The sequence below is a fragment of the Corvus hawaiiensis genome, chromosome 8 (genome assembly GCF_020740725.1).
Source record: "Corvus hawaiiensis isolate bCorHaw1 chromosome 8, bCorHaw1.pri.cur, whole genome shotgun sequence".
NCBI lineage: Eukaryota > Metazoa > Chordata > Aves > Passeriformes > Corvidae > Corvus > Corvus hawaiiensis.
The window spans coordinates 30770319-30786395 of record NC_063220.1 but is presented as its reverse complement, the minus strand read 5'-3'; the positions used below and the strand labels follow the sequence as shown (position 1 = coordinate 30786395).

Here is a 16077-nt window from a genome sequence, read left to right as displayed (position 1 = left end):
CTTCAGGTGCTTGGTTCTCAGCCACTTTTATTCATGTCAGCCACAGTTAATTTCAGTTTGTGATGATGTGACAGATTACGAGCCACAGCAATGCCAGATCTTGGTCACTGCCTAGTCCCTTGTGTCTGCTATGTTTATCTCTGGTGAGTGGAAAGAATAGTCAGTTGTAGCCAGGTATATCTGGAATCCTCACAAAATGCATGCACAAAGCTAAAATGCCAGCCTTAAATCAGGCATGTGCCAGCTGTAGGGGTGTTACCCTCTTTCCAGGGGTGGGTCCATTATGGGCACCCTTTTCCACATCTCTCTGCACACCAGGAGATAAGCAAAAAGGGGCACAAGGGACTGCCTTGTGTGGTGGCTTGTTCTTGAGGTATTTCTCTGGAAAATCGGTGAAGGGAGGAGTGGCAGTGCTGCAGGCTCTGCCGCAGTGCAAAAAACACTCATCCCACATTCTCACACACGAGGTTTCTGAAATGGTTAAATGTCCTTCACCTGCCATGTGGATTAATTTCTAGGGCAATGATCTCATCACAAAGGATATCCCAAGGTATGTCACAGGTCAAAATAATATGTAAGCTGCTCAGTGTAATCAGCTTGTTGATTTCTGCCCTTCAGGTCTTCCAGAACTTGTCAGAAAATTTACATAGCTCAGGTCTAATGCTGAACTCTCCATTTGGGTCTCTATTTGGTCTGATAGACTGAGTGTGTATAACACAAAAACAGGTCCTTGTGAGGTGCATGTTTTTTGAGGAGGCTCAGGAGAATCTATTACTGTACCTAAAACTGAATGTTTTCATTCTCAGCTATTGCGCTTCAGAGCAGTCTGTTTTACACGTTGTTATGTGGGAAGAATTTGTGTTTTACTAGTATCTCTGATTTTTGGGCACCTGAGGAAATGCTCATTCTTACTGATCAAAAGTTTTTGTGTCATCACAGAGGTAGGTCGGGCTTGACGAAGGATGCTGATAATTAACAGGAACAAACAAATCTGGAGTCATGCAGGCAGAGAAAGAGCAGAGTGACAGGCTTCTGACACTGCCAACCAGGAATTATTATTCCTGGTCTCTGCAATTTCTGTGAAGGTTGTGGTGATCGTTTGACTGAGAAGTTTTCTAGCAAACTTGGAGACATCTGTTATGTCTTCAACTTCACATCATCATTAGGGGCTGCTCCTTTCATTTCTGTGTGAAGCCATGGTCAATTTTTCACTCCCTTTAAAACTTGAGGGATAGAGTAGGGATTATGGCAGCTGAAGGGAAGCTTCTGAGAACTTCTTTCTTTAAAAAGTAAGAGGTAGCATCCAGAAATAAATCTGATGCTTATTGATCAAAAGCTGACATGAAAGAAGCTGGTTCAGGCAAGCCAAGTGGAGTGTCTCTTGATGACAGCCTCAGTGTTTCACTTCTCCAGCTGTATAAAATTTTAGCAGCATTCTGAGGGATTTATTTCTGTGTTGATACTGGCCCTAAGCTATCCCAGGACAGAAGAAAAAGGGTAGAACCATGTTCTGCCCTTGTGGAAGATAAAGGTGTTTCTGTTGACTTGCACTCTTGTGGGCAGCAACAGCCAAGGTTATCTCATTTATCACCTCGTGCAGTGAAACATTGCCATCAGCTGCCCTTCTCTTTCTGCCCATGGGAGAGCCAAGGGTCTCACATTTGTAATCAGGTCAGCTTTAGAATATAAGGGTTTTTCTCCTTCCCCAGTCATTGGCTGTATCTGTTGTTTTCTTCTGCTGATGGACCAGGTAGGGCAAGTAGGTGATAAATTCTAGAGTTAATCTTGAATTTCTTCCTTTTGAATCAGTCTCCTCCTTTTCAGTCTTTCCATGTAAACTGCCAGAATTTTAAATAATGGCAATATGGTTATGCTACTTCATCCTGGACGAGAATCCAGCCTGGTAAGCATCATGCCCACCTTTGTCCCCTGGTGACCTAGTAATCTGACCCCACCTTGAGACTTACTACCCTTTGTTGCCAGTTAGTTCTTTGATACTGACTAGGAACAGTTTTCCTTTTGAAACCAGTCTCCCCAACAGCCCTCCTATGATTTAAGAAAGTATTAATATTAATGTACACCTTGTAAAAAATGGTTTGTGATGGTCTTTCAGCAGCTGGTGTAGTTTATCTGTTACTTGATCCCATGTTGTGATTTACTTCACAAATATACTTGATGGGGCCCTAAATTCACTGATTAAATTGAGCCAAACGGCCTTTTGGCCCTTAACCTTTCCCCAAATCAGAGCTGTCTGTGAATTCTACGCTCTTGCACAAATGAACACTAAGTTCCCCCTGCTTTGTCCCCTGGCATTTCTGTGTTAATCCATTAAAGATTCTGAAACACCACATGGCAGGTTATATATTGAGAATGAACATTTCACACGCTTGTTCTGGCTCATGTGCTCGTTGGTCCTTGCCAGCGTGCAGGTGCCTTGGGATTCTGCACTGCAAGGTAGTGATTTCAGGGCCTGAAGAACTTGGCATTTTGTATCTTTTCTAGTTTCCATGGTAGCAAGCAGTAATTTTGCAACTAGGGGATGGAGGCAAGAGTGTTGCGTAGTCTTGTAAATTTTTTTATATTCTTTTTGACGTGTTATTGCCTAATGGTCCTGTGAAGGAGTCACTCCAAAACTATACTAAAAAATACATCTCCAGAATAGATTGAAATATGGAGAAGCTACAAATGCACTTCCATTTAGTTTCATGAAAGTGTGTTTTTTGGGGATAAGTGTTGATGATCTTACTGGCTTACTGGTAGGCTGAGTTTTTTAGATAATTCCCATGCCCACCGTTCATGTTAAGTCATGTTAGACTTTGGTGTCTCTTTCCATTAGATTTCTTTAGTAAAATTGTGACATTTTAATTGTGGTTGGCACCCCCTTTGTTTGAAGGAGTTCCTGGTTTGCATGTTTGGTCAGATTACTTGACACAAGTTGAAATTATTAATTTTTTTTTTCCCCATGGAATTGCTTAAAGAAAAACTCCACTATCAGGCAAGGTTCTTACATGCTGTCATTTTGAACTGCAATCTGAAGAGTTTGCTCTTAGCACAAGAACTAAGTAAAATTCTTGCTTTGAGGGATCCTATCTCAGTCTTATGGGATATGTTTAAGTACAGAGCTAAGAAGTAAATGCCTGCAGGATCACCCCATAATCACTGATTAATGTAGACACTCTCAGTGATTTGTTTGTGGTGTTTGTCATTTGTTCATGCTGAAGAGAAAATGGTTGATAATTAGCTACTTTTCTTTGAAAAAAAATCTTAGTTATGTTCTGTATGTGCTAAGTGAGGATTTAAACACCTGGACATTTGAAAGTGGGCATTTAGAGATCCATAGGGGTGGATTCCTGATCCTCCACAGGCAACTCGCCATTGGGTTTGGATCTTCATCCACTTTGTTTCTAGCAGAGAAAACTGCAATCACAGCTTTAAATATATTAAACTGCATTTTTAAAACAAGTTCATGGTTTTGATCTGGTTATCTATTGTATATAAATACACCTACACTAATACAGAGAGTGAGTGGGATTGTGTGTGTCTGTTGTGTTTAATCTGTGTACCAGTGGACTCGATAATCAAGTGATGTGCTTCATCCACAGATCTTTTGGAAAATTTCCCTAGAAAGGGAGTGTTTCATTATTGAAGCTGACCAACCCTCATGCTATGGCAACCACAACTGTTTTATGGTGATAATAATAACAACTCATTTAGCAATGAGGAAAAACTAAATGAAAAACCAAGCACTCCACAGCAATTTCAGGTGAAGCAACAGAGAAAGAAATTGGCAGCATAACCATCTGCAAGCTGTGGTTCAAAATAGTAGCCTTCTATTTCTTTGGAAATAAATCAGCTTTATTTGGAATATTTCTGAACTGCTAATCAAGTGAATGAATTAAATGGCTTTATGTTAGATCTTGAGTCTGCTCACTTCTCTTGCTTTTTTGGCTGCCTCTGTCATCTCTTCATCTGCAAACAATCACAGGTGACAATGTGAAAATAGAACATCCTAAGAGATTTTTGAGATCCTGTGTTATTCTTACGAGTATCTTTTTCCATTTCCATCCATCTGCTCATCTTTCTTTAGAACTGGATTAAGCAGCTGAATTTTGTGCTCCTTTCTTTTGGAAGCAGCGATTTCTGATCAGACCTTTTCCCTGGTAGGTTTCTTCCTGCCCCTCCTTTGATGGCCTTTGTCTTTCTCTGGCTTTTTTGTCAGTGCCCTTTCTGGGACTGGTCACATTTCCAGTAACTTTCCTCATAGTTTTACCCTGCTTTGTTTTGCTAGTAAACTAAACTAATGCTGGTTGTAGGTTGGTTTTAGCAAGTTTTTCGTTGATCTTGGAATGTTATGCCTTTTTTAAAATCTTTATATACACTGCTTTGTTCTTGTCTAACCAGTTCAGTTTCAGTTCCTGTTGGTCTTTCCAGATATTACCAGACTTTCAGAGCTCAAATCTAGTTGTTGTTGTTTGGGTTTTTTTTAATATTTGTTTTGTAAATACATGTTTAGCATTTTAAATCAGCATGATTATATAATAGGTTTAGCACCAGCTTAACCTAGAGGCTACTTTAAAAAGAACTAACTGTGGCTGTATTTTTTAGATCTTGTATGTATTTCTGGTTTTAATCATTCCAGTAGCCAGAAGGCATCTGGCTACATTTGTAAGCATTTAATCAACTTTTTTTGCTAATTGTTTATACTATAATTTGTTGTTAGCATCTGGTTTTACTTGAGGTGTCTAAATATCTCTCTGGGCTTCTGTCTGTCAGTCTCTTCAGGAGCTATTTCTGCTTTAATCCTTTCCTGAAAACTGATGAACAATATTTAAATGATCTGCATTTTTAACACAGAGTTAGACTGTAGATACTGGAAGGTGTTTAAGGACTTTCCTTAACATAGCCACAGAGCTCTACTTTTGTTTTTATTCCCAGTTTATTTTAATCTCTGTCCTGTGCAGTATTGAGTCATGCTAAAAATATCTTCATTAGATTGTCATTGATCTACAGCAGGGCATTCAGGCATGCTGTGTCTGAGTCCTGTGATAACTTTGCTTTAATTAAGTTAGTAAGTATATTGGAAAATTAAAACCCCAGTAATTTTAAAATTTTGTTTTCATGTGTTCCTTTTCTAGGATTCTCAGATAGTTGCATTGATTAATCTAGTTACTTTTATGTAGATTTTCCTGTTAATTTTAAACTGGCTTTGTTATCCTTTGGAAATTTTTTTAAGATTCCAGACTCTGTACTTAATACATATTTTGAGACTGATTGAAGCACATTTTTGCAGAACTACCATTTAAGAACTTTGGGGGAATTTTAAAATCAAACTGTTATATAATACCACAGCTAATCTGTGTAACAGCATTTTAATGGAATATTGGGTTGGAAGAAAAATTGATTTGGCATCTCTGCTTGGTAGTTTAAAACCAACCAGACACACTGGCTAGCCATGCTCCTTCATTTTGTTTTCTAGCCTTGTAAACATTTTCACATTCCATCTGTGATGTCTAGTCCATGCATGAATAAAATATGAAGTATTTTAATACCACATAATATGGCAAGAGGGTTGCTGTTTATTCTCAGACTTGAAACTTTTTAAGCTCACGTGCTGAAAGCTCTTGAGGTTTTGCTATTCATTTGGGGCGCTGCCTATGAGGCCATGGTATATGAAAATGCCACATTCTCTGTAGTGTGGAGAAAAAAAAGTACTGTTTTTGTACTTTTATTTATGTCATGACTGTATCCTCCCCAAGGATGCTGAGGAGGAACAAGGAGTTAGCTCTCGGTTCTCTTCTTGTGTTTGGAGGGGTACAGAGCCCATGGCCATCCCAGGGATCAGCCTCATGAGAGCTTGCATCCAGCAAGCAGCTGGGGCTGGATCACAGAGAGGGAGCTGGAAGCCTCTGGAGTGCTTTACCTCAAGACTAGTAACCTCTCAGGATGCAGGTTACAAGCCAGGTGAAGGGATAAAGGCTGTCCCTTATAGCTTTGTGTCCTTGTCAGTTTGAAGCCCTGTGCCGATGCAGCAGGTTGGTGTCACGAGGCTTCACGTGTGGTCAATCCTCTGTGTGTGTGCTCAAAGCCGTGTTGTTTGCTCTGCATCTGGCAGGTTGCAGAGCTCTGCTTGTGCCACAACGCACTTGTGCCAGGATGCAAAGTGTCTGGGCCCATGTTTCCATCCCAGGTAGGATAACTCCAATATGTATTCTCATGTGCTAGGCTGTGCTGCCGCATTTCCAGCAGCACTCAGTGTCTGGAAACATCAGTGTGACACACTAGTGGCAAAAATCACTCTTGCACCTCATCTGTGTCGTCCCTAACTCCTCCCTCCACACATAAATAAAGATTACAACTGTGCCTTAGCCATTACAGTTATTAGTACACAGTCCTTACCAAAATTTTATCTAAATGGGTAACCTTGAGTTCTAACAAGGACTTTTGCTTCTTGGTGTACATCAGTTTAAATAACGAAAGAATACAGGTAAAATCAGTGTTTGAATAGTAGTTACAAAACATGATTTTTTTTAAATCAGAACATAATGCCTCTGACAGTGAAAATTGGACACCAAAATAGCTTGAATCTGTTATTTTAAACAGCCTGACAGCTAATATATATTCTATATTTATGTGTGAATGAGATGTGAATATTAAAAAAGGTATTAAAACAAATAGTTGGATTTCTTTATCTGTAGTGCTTTCTTCTCAGGAAAAAGGACACCATTACTCCAGATGATGACCTGTGTTTTGTCAGTTAAATTGCCATAGGTTCCTTGCTGAGATAATTATTAGGCAAGCCTTCCTGAACAGGTTTGTGACTTGCCTTTTCCCTTTTCTCCCTCCTTGATTACAATTCCCTGGCAGAGACCAGATTGCTCAGCAGACTGCTAGACATTAGAAAACCAAATTCAGATATATCAAGCTATGATCCCACGTATGAAAATGACAGACTGTAGTAAACATGCATGAGTTGGTTTTAGTTTTTCAAATACCCATTTTTCCCAGCTTGCATTCATATCCAGGCATTTGTTCAGTATGTTGCCATAGAATATTTAAGGAAATTGTTTCAATAATAACTTTCCATGAGGATAGTATTTTCAAAAAACTTCTCTCTGTTTTCCATTTCACGTCAAAAAGAATTTCTAGGTGTAGATGACCATATTTGGAAATTCCTGCTTGGCTCTTGGTTTCATTTTAGTCTATGATCTGTAAAACTTCTTGGACAATTAAAAGTGTGCGATACATGCAGGATATAATGGGAATTACGGTTTTGTAGCAAACAGTCTCTGGAGTTGTCTTACAAGTGAGTTTTATTGTGTGCTGGAGCCATCTGTGTGACTTGCTGTTAGTAATATTGTTTGGGCAGCCCTAAATCAAATCCTGAATGGGCAGGATTGCAGAAGGCAGGTTTATACTGGTATCCTTCAGGTTAAACCCACTGATGCCCATGCTTTTTTTCCTCCTGGCATAAAAAGTATTAGCAAGAGGTAAGTTTGTGCTAGCTGTCCTTGTTTCACCAAGATCTGTCTTCTGCAAACAGGCTTGTGTTTACAGAAACCAAAGTGAAAATAGCATGTGAACAGCATAAAGCCACTGCAGTCAAAATAGTTGTGTATTTGCATAACCGAGCAGTATTTAAAGGACTGGCTGGCTTACTTTGGGACAGTTTACTACACACTTTTCCTTAAGAGTTTGTTGTCTCCAGGGATCTCTCAAGAAGTGGAAGTAAAAGGCTCTGATTCTAAATAGCACTGTTTTCACACAGAAGTAGAAAACAAGTTTAACTGTCTTGTTCCAGTTTTCGATAAATGGACATTGACATGGACTACGAAAGACCCAACGTTGAAACCATCAAGTGTGTGGTGGTTGGAGATAATGCAGTGGGGAAGACTCGTCTGATCTGTGCGAGAGCCTGCAACACAACCTTGACTCAGTATCAGCTGCTGGCAACGCACGTCCCGACCGTCTGGGCCATTGATCAGTACCGTGTCTGCCAGGAGGTAAGGACTGCAGGTGTGCACAGCGTGCAGCACATGCTGCAAGGTGCTGCTGTTGTTTATTGGCAAGCCTTACCCTGCCAGGATGCAGCAATGAGCTCACAAGTATCTTATGAGTGATCTCTACTGCAACCATGGTCTGAAACACCTCTGGTTCTAAAGTAGTTTCTTTATCAAACCTATTTTTAGCAAGATAAATATTCTGCCTGTTTTATAAGATGCATCATTTGGTAGAAAACTATATGGGATAAACTCTTGACCTAATATGCTTTGGACCTTTTGATGGGGTCAAATTTTGATGAATTAGAAAAGTAATTGTCTGATGGAGGGAAAGACAATGTTTTGTGTGTTCTGTTCTAGGTCCTTGAACGCTCAAGAGATGTTGTGGATGAAGTGAGTGTTTCCCTCAGGCTGTGGGATACATTTGGGGACCACCACAAAGACAGGCGCTTTGCTTATGGAAGGTAAATTGATCCAAGCAAAATTTTAAGAAATACTTGTGTTCAAATTTTAGGGCAGAAATAAATTGCAAATCTGAATTTTGAAAAGCAAGGACTTAAAAACAATCACGGGTATTCATGTTCCTGCCCACTGCAAAGAGGATTATCTGCTGTAAGGATTAAAAAGATATAAATATTTAAAAAGCAGCATAGTTTTACTATACTACATTTCCTTCAACAGCCTGCTAAGCTCTGTCAACAACTGTTGTCCTATTTTGAATTTTAAAGAACATTCTCCAAAATGAGATCGTAGTGTTACAAAATTGAACATCAGCATTCTCTGTCTGTATAAGCAGTGTATGATATAATTGCTTAACAAGTAACAAACAAGGAGAGACGTTGGGAGCTATCACTCTTACTCAATGAAATATTTATTTTATTAAAACCTGTGATGTTGAATGGGCAGCTAATCTCTTGAGAGCAGAGCCAGATTCATGAAAGATGAGGCTCTTCTGTATTTCCTTAATTAAAGCTGAAGTTTTTCTTCTATAAATACAAAATGTCTATTAGTGAATCGAATTAACCCTGGAAATTCTAAAAAATACATATATAATAAATACATATTTAAATCAACATGATCTACATTTTACCAGCATGTATTATATATATGTGTGTGTGTGTGTGTGTATAGATATATATATTTTTATATATATATATATATATGTATGTGAAAGTTTAGCATAGTTTCAACAAGGACTGAAGCCAGTGATAGTCTTTCTGATTTGTTTAATTAGATCTGACCTTGTGGCAGTACAGACAGCAGAACAGCTGTATTAGGCAAATACTGAGCTGAAGGTGGGTTTTGGACCTATATTTTCATAACTCATATTTGAGAGGTCTCAGTCCTCACCCATTTTTCACCTTGTCAAACTTTTTCATAACCTTTTCATATCTGCTTCAGTTGCTGCAGTTGGCCAGACTTTCATAGGCAGACACATTTTTTTTTTCCAGCTAGGAATGCCCTTTGTAGAGTGTCAGCCCCAGCTTTCTATTCCATTTGGTCAAAATGTACTGTCTTGCTGTTTTTCTCCTCTCTGTGCTGCCTGATGACACAAGTGACTTTGAAGGAGGATGGTCTTTTCTATTCTCTACCCCTTAGAAATTCTGTAAAGGGTTCTGCTGGTTGAATCCACCCATTAAATTTTCAGGCTGTAGAACTCTGTATGTTTGTACAAACCCTCCTTTGTGTATAGCACTGTGTTAGTTGAGTTTTCACAGAGTCATGAATTACCTGGAATTTTCTGTCAGGAGCCAAAGTGGCAACACATCTGGGCTGCACGACCTGTACTGTTTGTAAGTAAGCTTTGTGAGAGAAGTTACTGACATTAAGGTAATATTTACCTTAATATTTAGTGCTACTGGGATATGTCCATAGATGCTGTTTTACCTTTGGCAGCATGTGGAGCTTGCATTGATAAATTTGGATGTAACTTCATGTTTCCACTCACTGCTCCACTTTGATGTGGCTTCCCGATATTCTGCAACAGATACTGTGACACTGAGAAGATTACTGGAGATTAGGAGAACAGAATCAGGCATGTTCTGAACCCTGATCCCACATTTACTGCCAGGATGGGAGAGGGAGGAAACGACATACTTAGATTCTAATCCTGCAAACGCCAAGGAGGACGTGAATAAGTTGAGATCTTGAGGATTAAGCATATGAACACAGTGATTCATTTGTGATGTTAGCAGAACTGAACTTGTGTAGAACAAGGTTTGCTATATCCTAATTAACTTTAAAAGGCTGTTCTGGAAGCCTGCTCTCCTGTTAGTGGCTTTTCTGCAAGTCTATTAATGAAGAAAATAACTGGAAACTCTAAAGAAATACTTTTTAAATAGAATTTCAGTTTTAAAATGTTGTGATTGTAAGAACTGCTTATGTACTTGGTTGTTTTGAAAATGCTAATGTTGCATTTAAAGCAGACTGTTTAGTGTTTTATCTCGGTTGTTTGAAAATGCTAATGTTGCATTTAAAGCAGACTGTTTAGTATTTTATCTGGGTTGGCTTTTTAAAAAGAGTTTTTCAATGCTGAATGTTCATATTTATAGGAATTTATTTTAAATCACCTCTGTACATTGAGCTACAGTCTAGTCAGCTGTGTCAAATCTTGCAGTACAGTGAAAGGCCTATTTTATGCCAAACTTCTCAAGGTTACACCTGCAAGTGCCCTGTGTTTTGGTTGTCTGAAGGATTCGTATAATAATATAATCCTTTGGTTCTGTTAAAAAAATTCTGTGCATCTGCACCTTACGCAGGGGAAGGCTTACTCCAGCAAACATTCAGCCAAGACCTCTAATTGTCCTAAACCTGGTGTAACAAGAACCAGCAAGTCATTAACTCACCTGCTGCTCGTTGGGAAAGTTTGCTCCATACAGTTTTAGAAAATGTTACATAAATAAATTATGCTATAGATGACAGGGTGAACAGTTAATAGGACTTGCAGCACAGATAAATCTTTCCCAACTCTTTATTTTTCACAGATAGAAACCTAAAAGGGGAATGAGAAAATGAATCTTTTTTCCATTATTTTTGTGTGACAGAATGAGAGAAACATTTAAATGCCACTGGGGATGGAATAGTTAATGTTTCTACTGCCATCCCTTAATGGGAGTACGGAGAGTGAGATCAGCTTGCATTCTGCTCTGTGGTGTTTAGTTTAATAATCACACTCCTCTGGGAGCTTTGGGAAACAGCTCCTGACAGCTTAAGGGAGTGAGGGGGATGCGGCTGCAGAGACTTGTGGAAATATTTGCTGCAGTTTTACAGGATGACATTTTTCCCCCCCCCTTAGACTAAAGTGTGTGCTTTAGTTTTGGGAATATTCTGTTCAGTTCAGCTTAGGCAGTATGTGATGCCAATCAGCCATTTATTGATAATCTCCCATAGGGTTTCATTTGGTGCACAATCATCCCAAAATGCTGTAAAATGATAATGTCTTGGTTATGATTTAGTGTATTGATTTCCAGATCCCAGGCACCTCTTTGTTTAATAACAATCTAATCTCGGTGCTATTGTATTCTCTAAGCCTGCAGATAAGGTGTGAACTTCATTTAAAGCCCAAGTTGTTATTCTGTAGCAGTTTCTCTGGAGGCAAGTGTAAAGACAAGAAAACATCTTAATTTACATTTCAACTTGTCAGGATCCACTATCTTCCATCCTCCTGTCCAATCTGGTTTTGAATGAGAGTGTCAACATACCATCATGTTCAAACTAATTCTAGAAGCTGGCTTGCACTTCTTTTTCTCGCTTTTTGCATCCTTTTCTTTAGCCTCCCTCTCCTCCCCCCCCCCCCCCCCCCCCCCCCCCCCCCGGTAAGCATGTTTGGCTAATTTGATAAATAGCCTCTGTATCCTGGGTTCTTTTAACATGCAGCCCTAGTATGTGTAAGAATGAGCACAAACCTGCAAAGAGTTAATTCAGTCCCAATCAAATATTTATTCTCGATACCATGAATGGGGGTTGTCAGCTAATCCAGCCAGGATGATTTATTTACTTGTAACCTAAATATGAGCTGTAGACCAAACAAAATCTGTTCATACAGCATGGACAGAAAACAGCTTTTTCCTCATGACTTACAAATGTGAATGAGTCTTGCTGTGAGACTGCTGACAGAGCCTCTTAAAATATGTTTAGAGTATTTCCTCTGTTGTGCATGGATTTTGTAAGCCTTGTGGGTATTGTATGTACACAGAGGAACACATGCATTCGCCTTCTTCTGTGTGATCACAATTCCTTTCACCAGTTACTTCAATGTAATTGAATCCCTAAAAATATACTTTCTGAATGCTGCTGAAAGGAGTCCATGAAAACAGGGCTTTATCACTGATATTTGAAGACTTCCACCAAACTCTTTCTGATTTTTTTTTCCTCAAGGGACGATGATGATGATATTTCTGCAAGAACAAAACCAAGGTAGCTTTGATGTAAAATGGTATTTGCATTCGTCAGATTCAATGAGATGAGGGTGAGGTTCGTGACTTCACAGAGTTACTTGATCTACCTTTACTTTGATCAGTGCCCTCTGTCATGGAGCAGCTGGTGCTTAAACTGAGACTGGGCCAGCAGCTCCTCTCCTTTCTTCAGAGACGGTCTGAGGTTTCAGAAGTGCCTTGTGAATGAAAGCTTACACATTTCCTGTGCCTCGCAAGCCATTACTGTCCTGGCTTGGAAGGGATCCTCAGAGGTATCTCTTTAGAGCAGAGGTACTTAACAGACACAGGACAGTGATTTGCTTTGTTAGCAAAGGGTCAGCTGATAGGGAATCCAGTTATTTTCAGATGTCTCTCACCTTGGCTGCTTCCTTTTGCTGTGTTTTCTGCCACAAAAAAAGTGATAGGCAGTATCTTCAAATCATCTTCAGCCACCCAAATTTGTGAGCCTCCCCTTCTACTTTACAGTGGTTTATAAGCTATTCAGGTTCTTCATTGTATGACCATGAAGAACTGTAAAAACCAATTTTTATAAGATATATATATATATTTGTCATGATTTTTCTCTTTTGATTTTGACTCAGGCTCAAGAAAGACTGGAACAAGCAGAGGGGTTCACAGAGACAGCTTTCTCAAGTAACTTTATTCTGATGTGCTGTGTGTATGCACTGTTTTTTTACCTACATGAACATTTGAGGCTTTTTCATTCAGCTGATGGGGAAGTAAATGCTTTATACACTTAAGCCACTGAAATTAATGCAGATCTATTTTTTCCCTCTGCATCCCAACGTGGTTCCATACTGGGAGTAGAAAGAGGTTGCTATGGAATTTCTGTTAGGAGCCCTCCCTTCTTTAGAAAGGTGTGTGCCAAATGGCTGTCGGTGGGCTGAGGCTCGGCTCGATGTATATGCAATTTATCTATAGTAGAAGGACACCTCCAATGCTTAAAGCCTTCCTTAAGGAGTCAAAAAGTACATGGCAGTTGTTATTTGTGGTCTTACATCATTTCACATTTTGCCTTGCTTTCCTCAGTAAGGGGCTGGGTGGAAAGAGGCCATTTGGGCTCTGTACTGAAAACCTGCGAGGCAACATCAAAACCTTTTGGAAATTATAAGCCTGGGAAGCTACTTTCTGTCAAAATCTTGACCTTAGTGAATTATTTTTTTGTGAATAGGTACTAGGTGGATTTCTTGTGCTGTTTTCCACTCCAAGGGTCTCAGGATCTCAGTCTCAAACATGTCAGACTATGGAAAACAGTCTGCACAACCAGTTACCACTGTTTTAAACTGAGTTCTCAATAACTTTGCAACATCAACTTGCCAGTTAACATGTCTTGATAGTTTAATTTAACTTTAAAAAGAGAAGGAGGCTGGTTTTGGTGATAGCCCAAAGAAAGCAAAAAATATAAAAGTCCGTATTTTCTCCGCAGAGAAACAGATGCATCTCTTAATGTTCAGTATCTGTGCCTTCTCTGACTTCAGAAGCCACTCCCATACTGGATGCAAACCAAACCCTATAATTCTTTCAGCTTCTCTGGATTTTTCCCTCCTTGGCTTCAGCAGTACTTTTAAGGAATTATGCTTTTAATGAATTTTGGCATCTAACTTTGGACCTTCCTTCTAATTTTTTTTTCCTGTTCCATCCTTACATCCCTCTGCTACCTGGAAATACTTTTTTTTCTTCTAAACATGCTGCTTCAGCTGATGCTTTAACTAAATCTCTTCTTACCTTTTTTAAACTCAGTGTGTTTTTCTGATTGACCATTGGTTCCTGGGGTATTTTTAGATGATGGTGCCAGGAGTGAAAAAATTGTTGATTTCTTCTTTCATTTATTCTTTTATAGTGTCTTTGGTGAAAGTTAGTTGGTTCTCTGTAAAGAGTTAGCACGTAGTTCTCATCTGTAAGCTGCCTCCTTAAAATAACCGAAAATAAGATTGGAATGCCCACCTTTCCTTGTGTTTCTGGTTTCTCCATTGTTTTGTGAATTTATCTCTCATTATTTTGTTTTCTGACTGTAGTCTGGAGACAGCAGTCAGCTGATATGTTACAAGTCCCTTTGTATGATACTGCATATTTTGCTGTTTGCCCTGAGTTGATCAGATGTGTTCCAGCTGGCCCTGTACCTTCTCTTGCTCCAGCATTTTCTTTCATCCTTCTCCATTGATCTCAGGCTTTATGTCCTACTTATATAAACCCTGATGAGGCATGTGATACCCAGAATATTTCAGTATTACAGCCTCAATTAACTGTCCAGGATTCTATTTGTCATAGAATTCTTATTCCTGGGGTACCTTGCAGGCCGCCTGTTTCAACTGCAAGGTCCTATTTAGCACTAAGCTGGAATTCTTCATATGTAAATGTTGAATCAGACTTATGTGTGAATTTACTTCATATAGTCACCAACAAAATAAACCAAATTCCAAGACTGTGTAAGCAGTCCTTTAAATCAGTTTTTTGTTTGGTTTTCTCTTGTTACATAGTTCCACATAACTTTGCCATTCTTTTTAGCATTATTGCTGGTCAGCCATTTGTACTACAAGAGTAGCTCTTACAAGCTTCTGCAAAATCAGCTATTTTAATCATTCTTTGTGATATCAAAACATTTTTTGTCATCCTCTGTAAAAGCACCAGTATTTTCCCACGAGTACTTCAAAGGACATAGAAGAGATTTTAAAATGGTTAACTTTTAAGAATGATGTATAATTTGCAAGGAATATACGGGAAAATTCTTTCCACTTTTGAAGCACAGTCTTGATATAGGCAATTTTCTTAAAGGTAGCTTTTTCTTCTTTTTGTTGTTGTTGTTGCCAACTGAAAATGACATTACAGAAATAGACCTGCATGCTACTCACAGAATACATCTGAACGTATTCCAGGGCATTTTGACAGTTTCCCACATTACACCAGTACTTAAGAAGCTTCACTGCTGTAGGTGAAGTATAGAACTAATTGATTCTCCTGCTCACATCCAGGGCACTGCATGGTCTTGCCCTGCCTTACCTGGATATCTTCAGTTCTTCACCTGCCAGGCACCCCCTGCATTTTAGTTTTCCTAGCCTCTCCTCTGTTTGGAGTGTGTGTACATAAATCCTGTGTTCTGAGGTAATTTTATGTTCACCAGTCACTTAATGAATTTTTTCTCATTTCCTGTGACGGCTGCAACTGCGTTTACTAAAATCTGAGTCCACTTACACCCATGTCAGCCTTGCTTATCTGCACAATTTTTTTTTCAGTTTGTTGAGATGCTTGCATGAAAAATGTTGTCTAACTGATTTAATCTCTCTTCAAAATGTACTTGGGCTGACATGGAGATGTAGCAGGGTTTTGCTCAGCCATAAATGAGGTTCTCAAATTAATTCTTAGGTGGCCCTCTAATTCCTGAACCTACTGTGTTTGGGAACTTGGGAGCTGGTATTTGCACTCAGGCTGCTGCACCACACAATCTTTCCTTTCAGGGGGTTGAAGGACTGTGCAAGAAGACAGCAGAGACAGCTCTTGTCAAATTGTCTTTGTCAGTGCTGTACCACCTGCTTTTTGGCAGTGGCTTGGATGCTCACTGTACATCTGATCCAGTTCGTAACTCACACACTGGGAGCTCACAGGGTGGCAGCACACCATGTGCTCAATCCTGCTAGAGATTTGGCTGT

At 39.3% G+C, this 16077-nt stretch overlaps 1 protein-coding gene across 7 annotated transcripts in view; it reads left to right on the top strand.

Moving 5' to 3' along the window:
* RHOBTB1 (Rho related BTB domain containing 1) overlaps window positions 1-16077 on the top strand; it is a 52948-nt gene that overhangs the window by 20992 nt on the left and 15879 nt on the right. For 5 of the 7 annotated variants that reach the window (XM_048311561.1, XM_048311562.1, XM_048311563.1 and 2 more), the window contains 2 exons: window positions 7799-8000; window positions 8358-8461. In XM_048311561.1, coding sequence (XP_048167518.1) covers window positions 7809-8000; window positions 8358-8461 — 296 coding nt within the window. In that variant the 5' untranslated portion in view covers window positions 7799-7808. Of the gene's footprint in view, window positions 1-7798; window positions 8001-8357; window positions 8462-9231; window positions 9293-13043; window positions 13067-16077 lie in introns of those variants that run through there. The other 2 variants (XM_048311566.1, XM_048311567.1) reach the window with 2 other exon arrangements.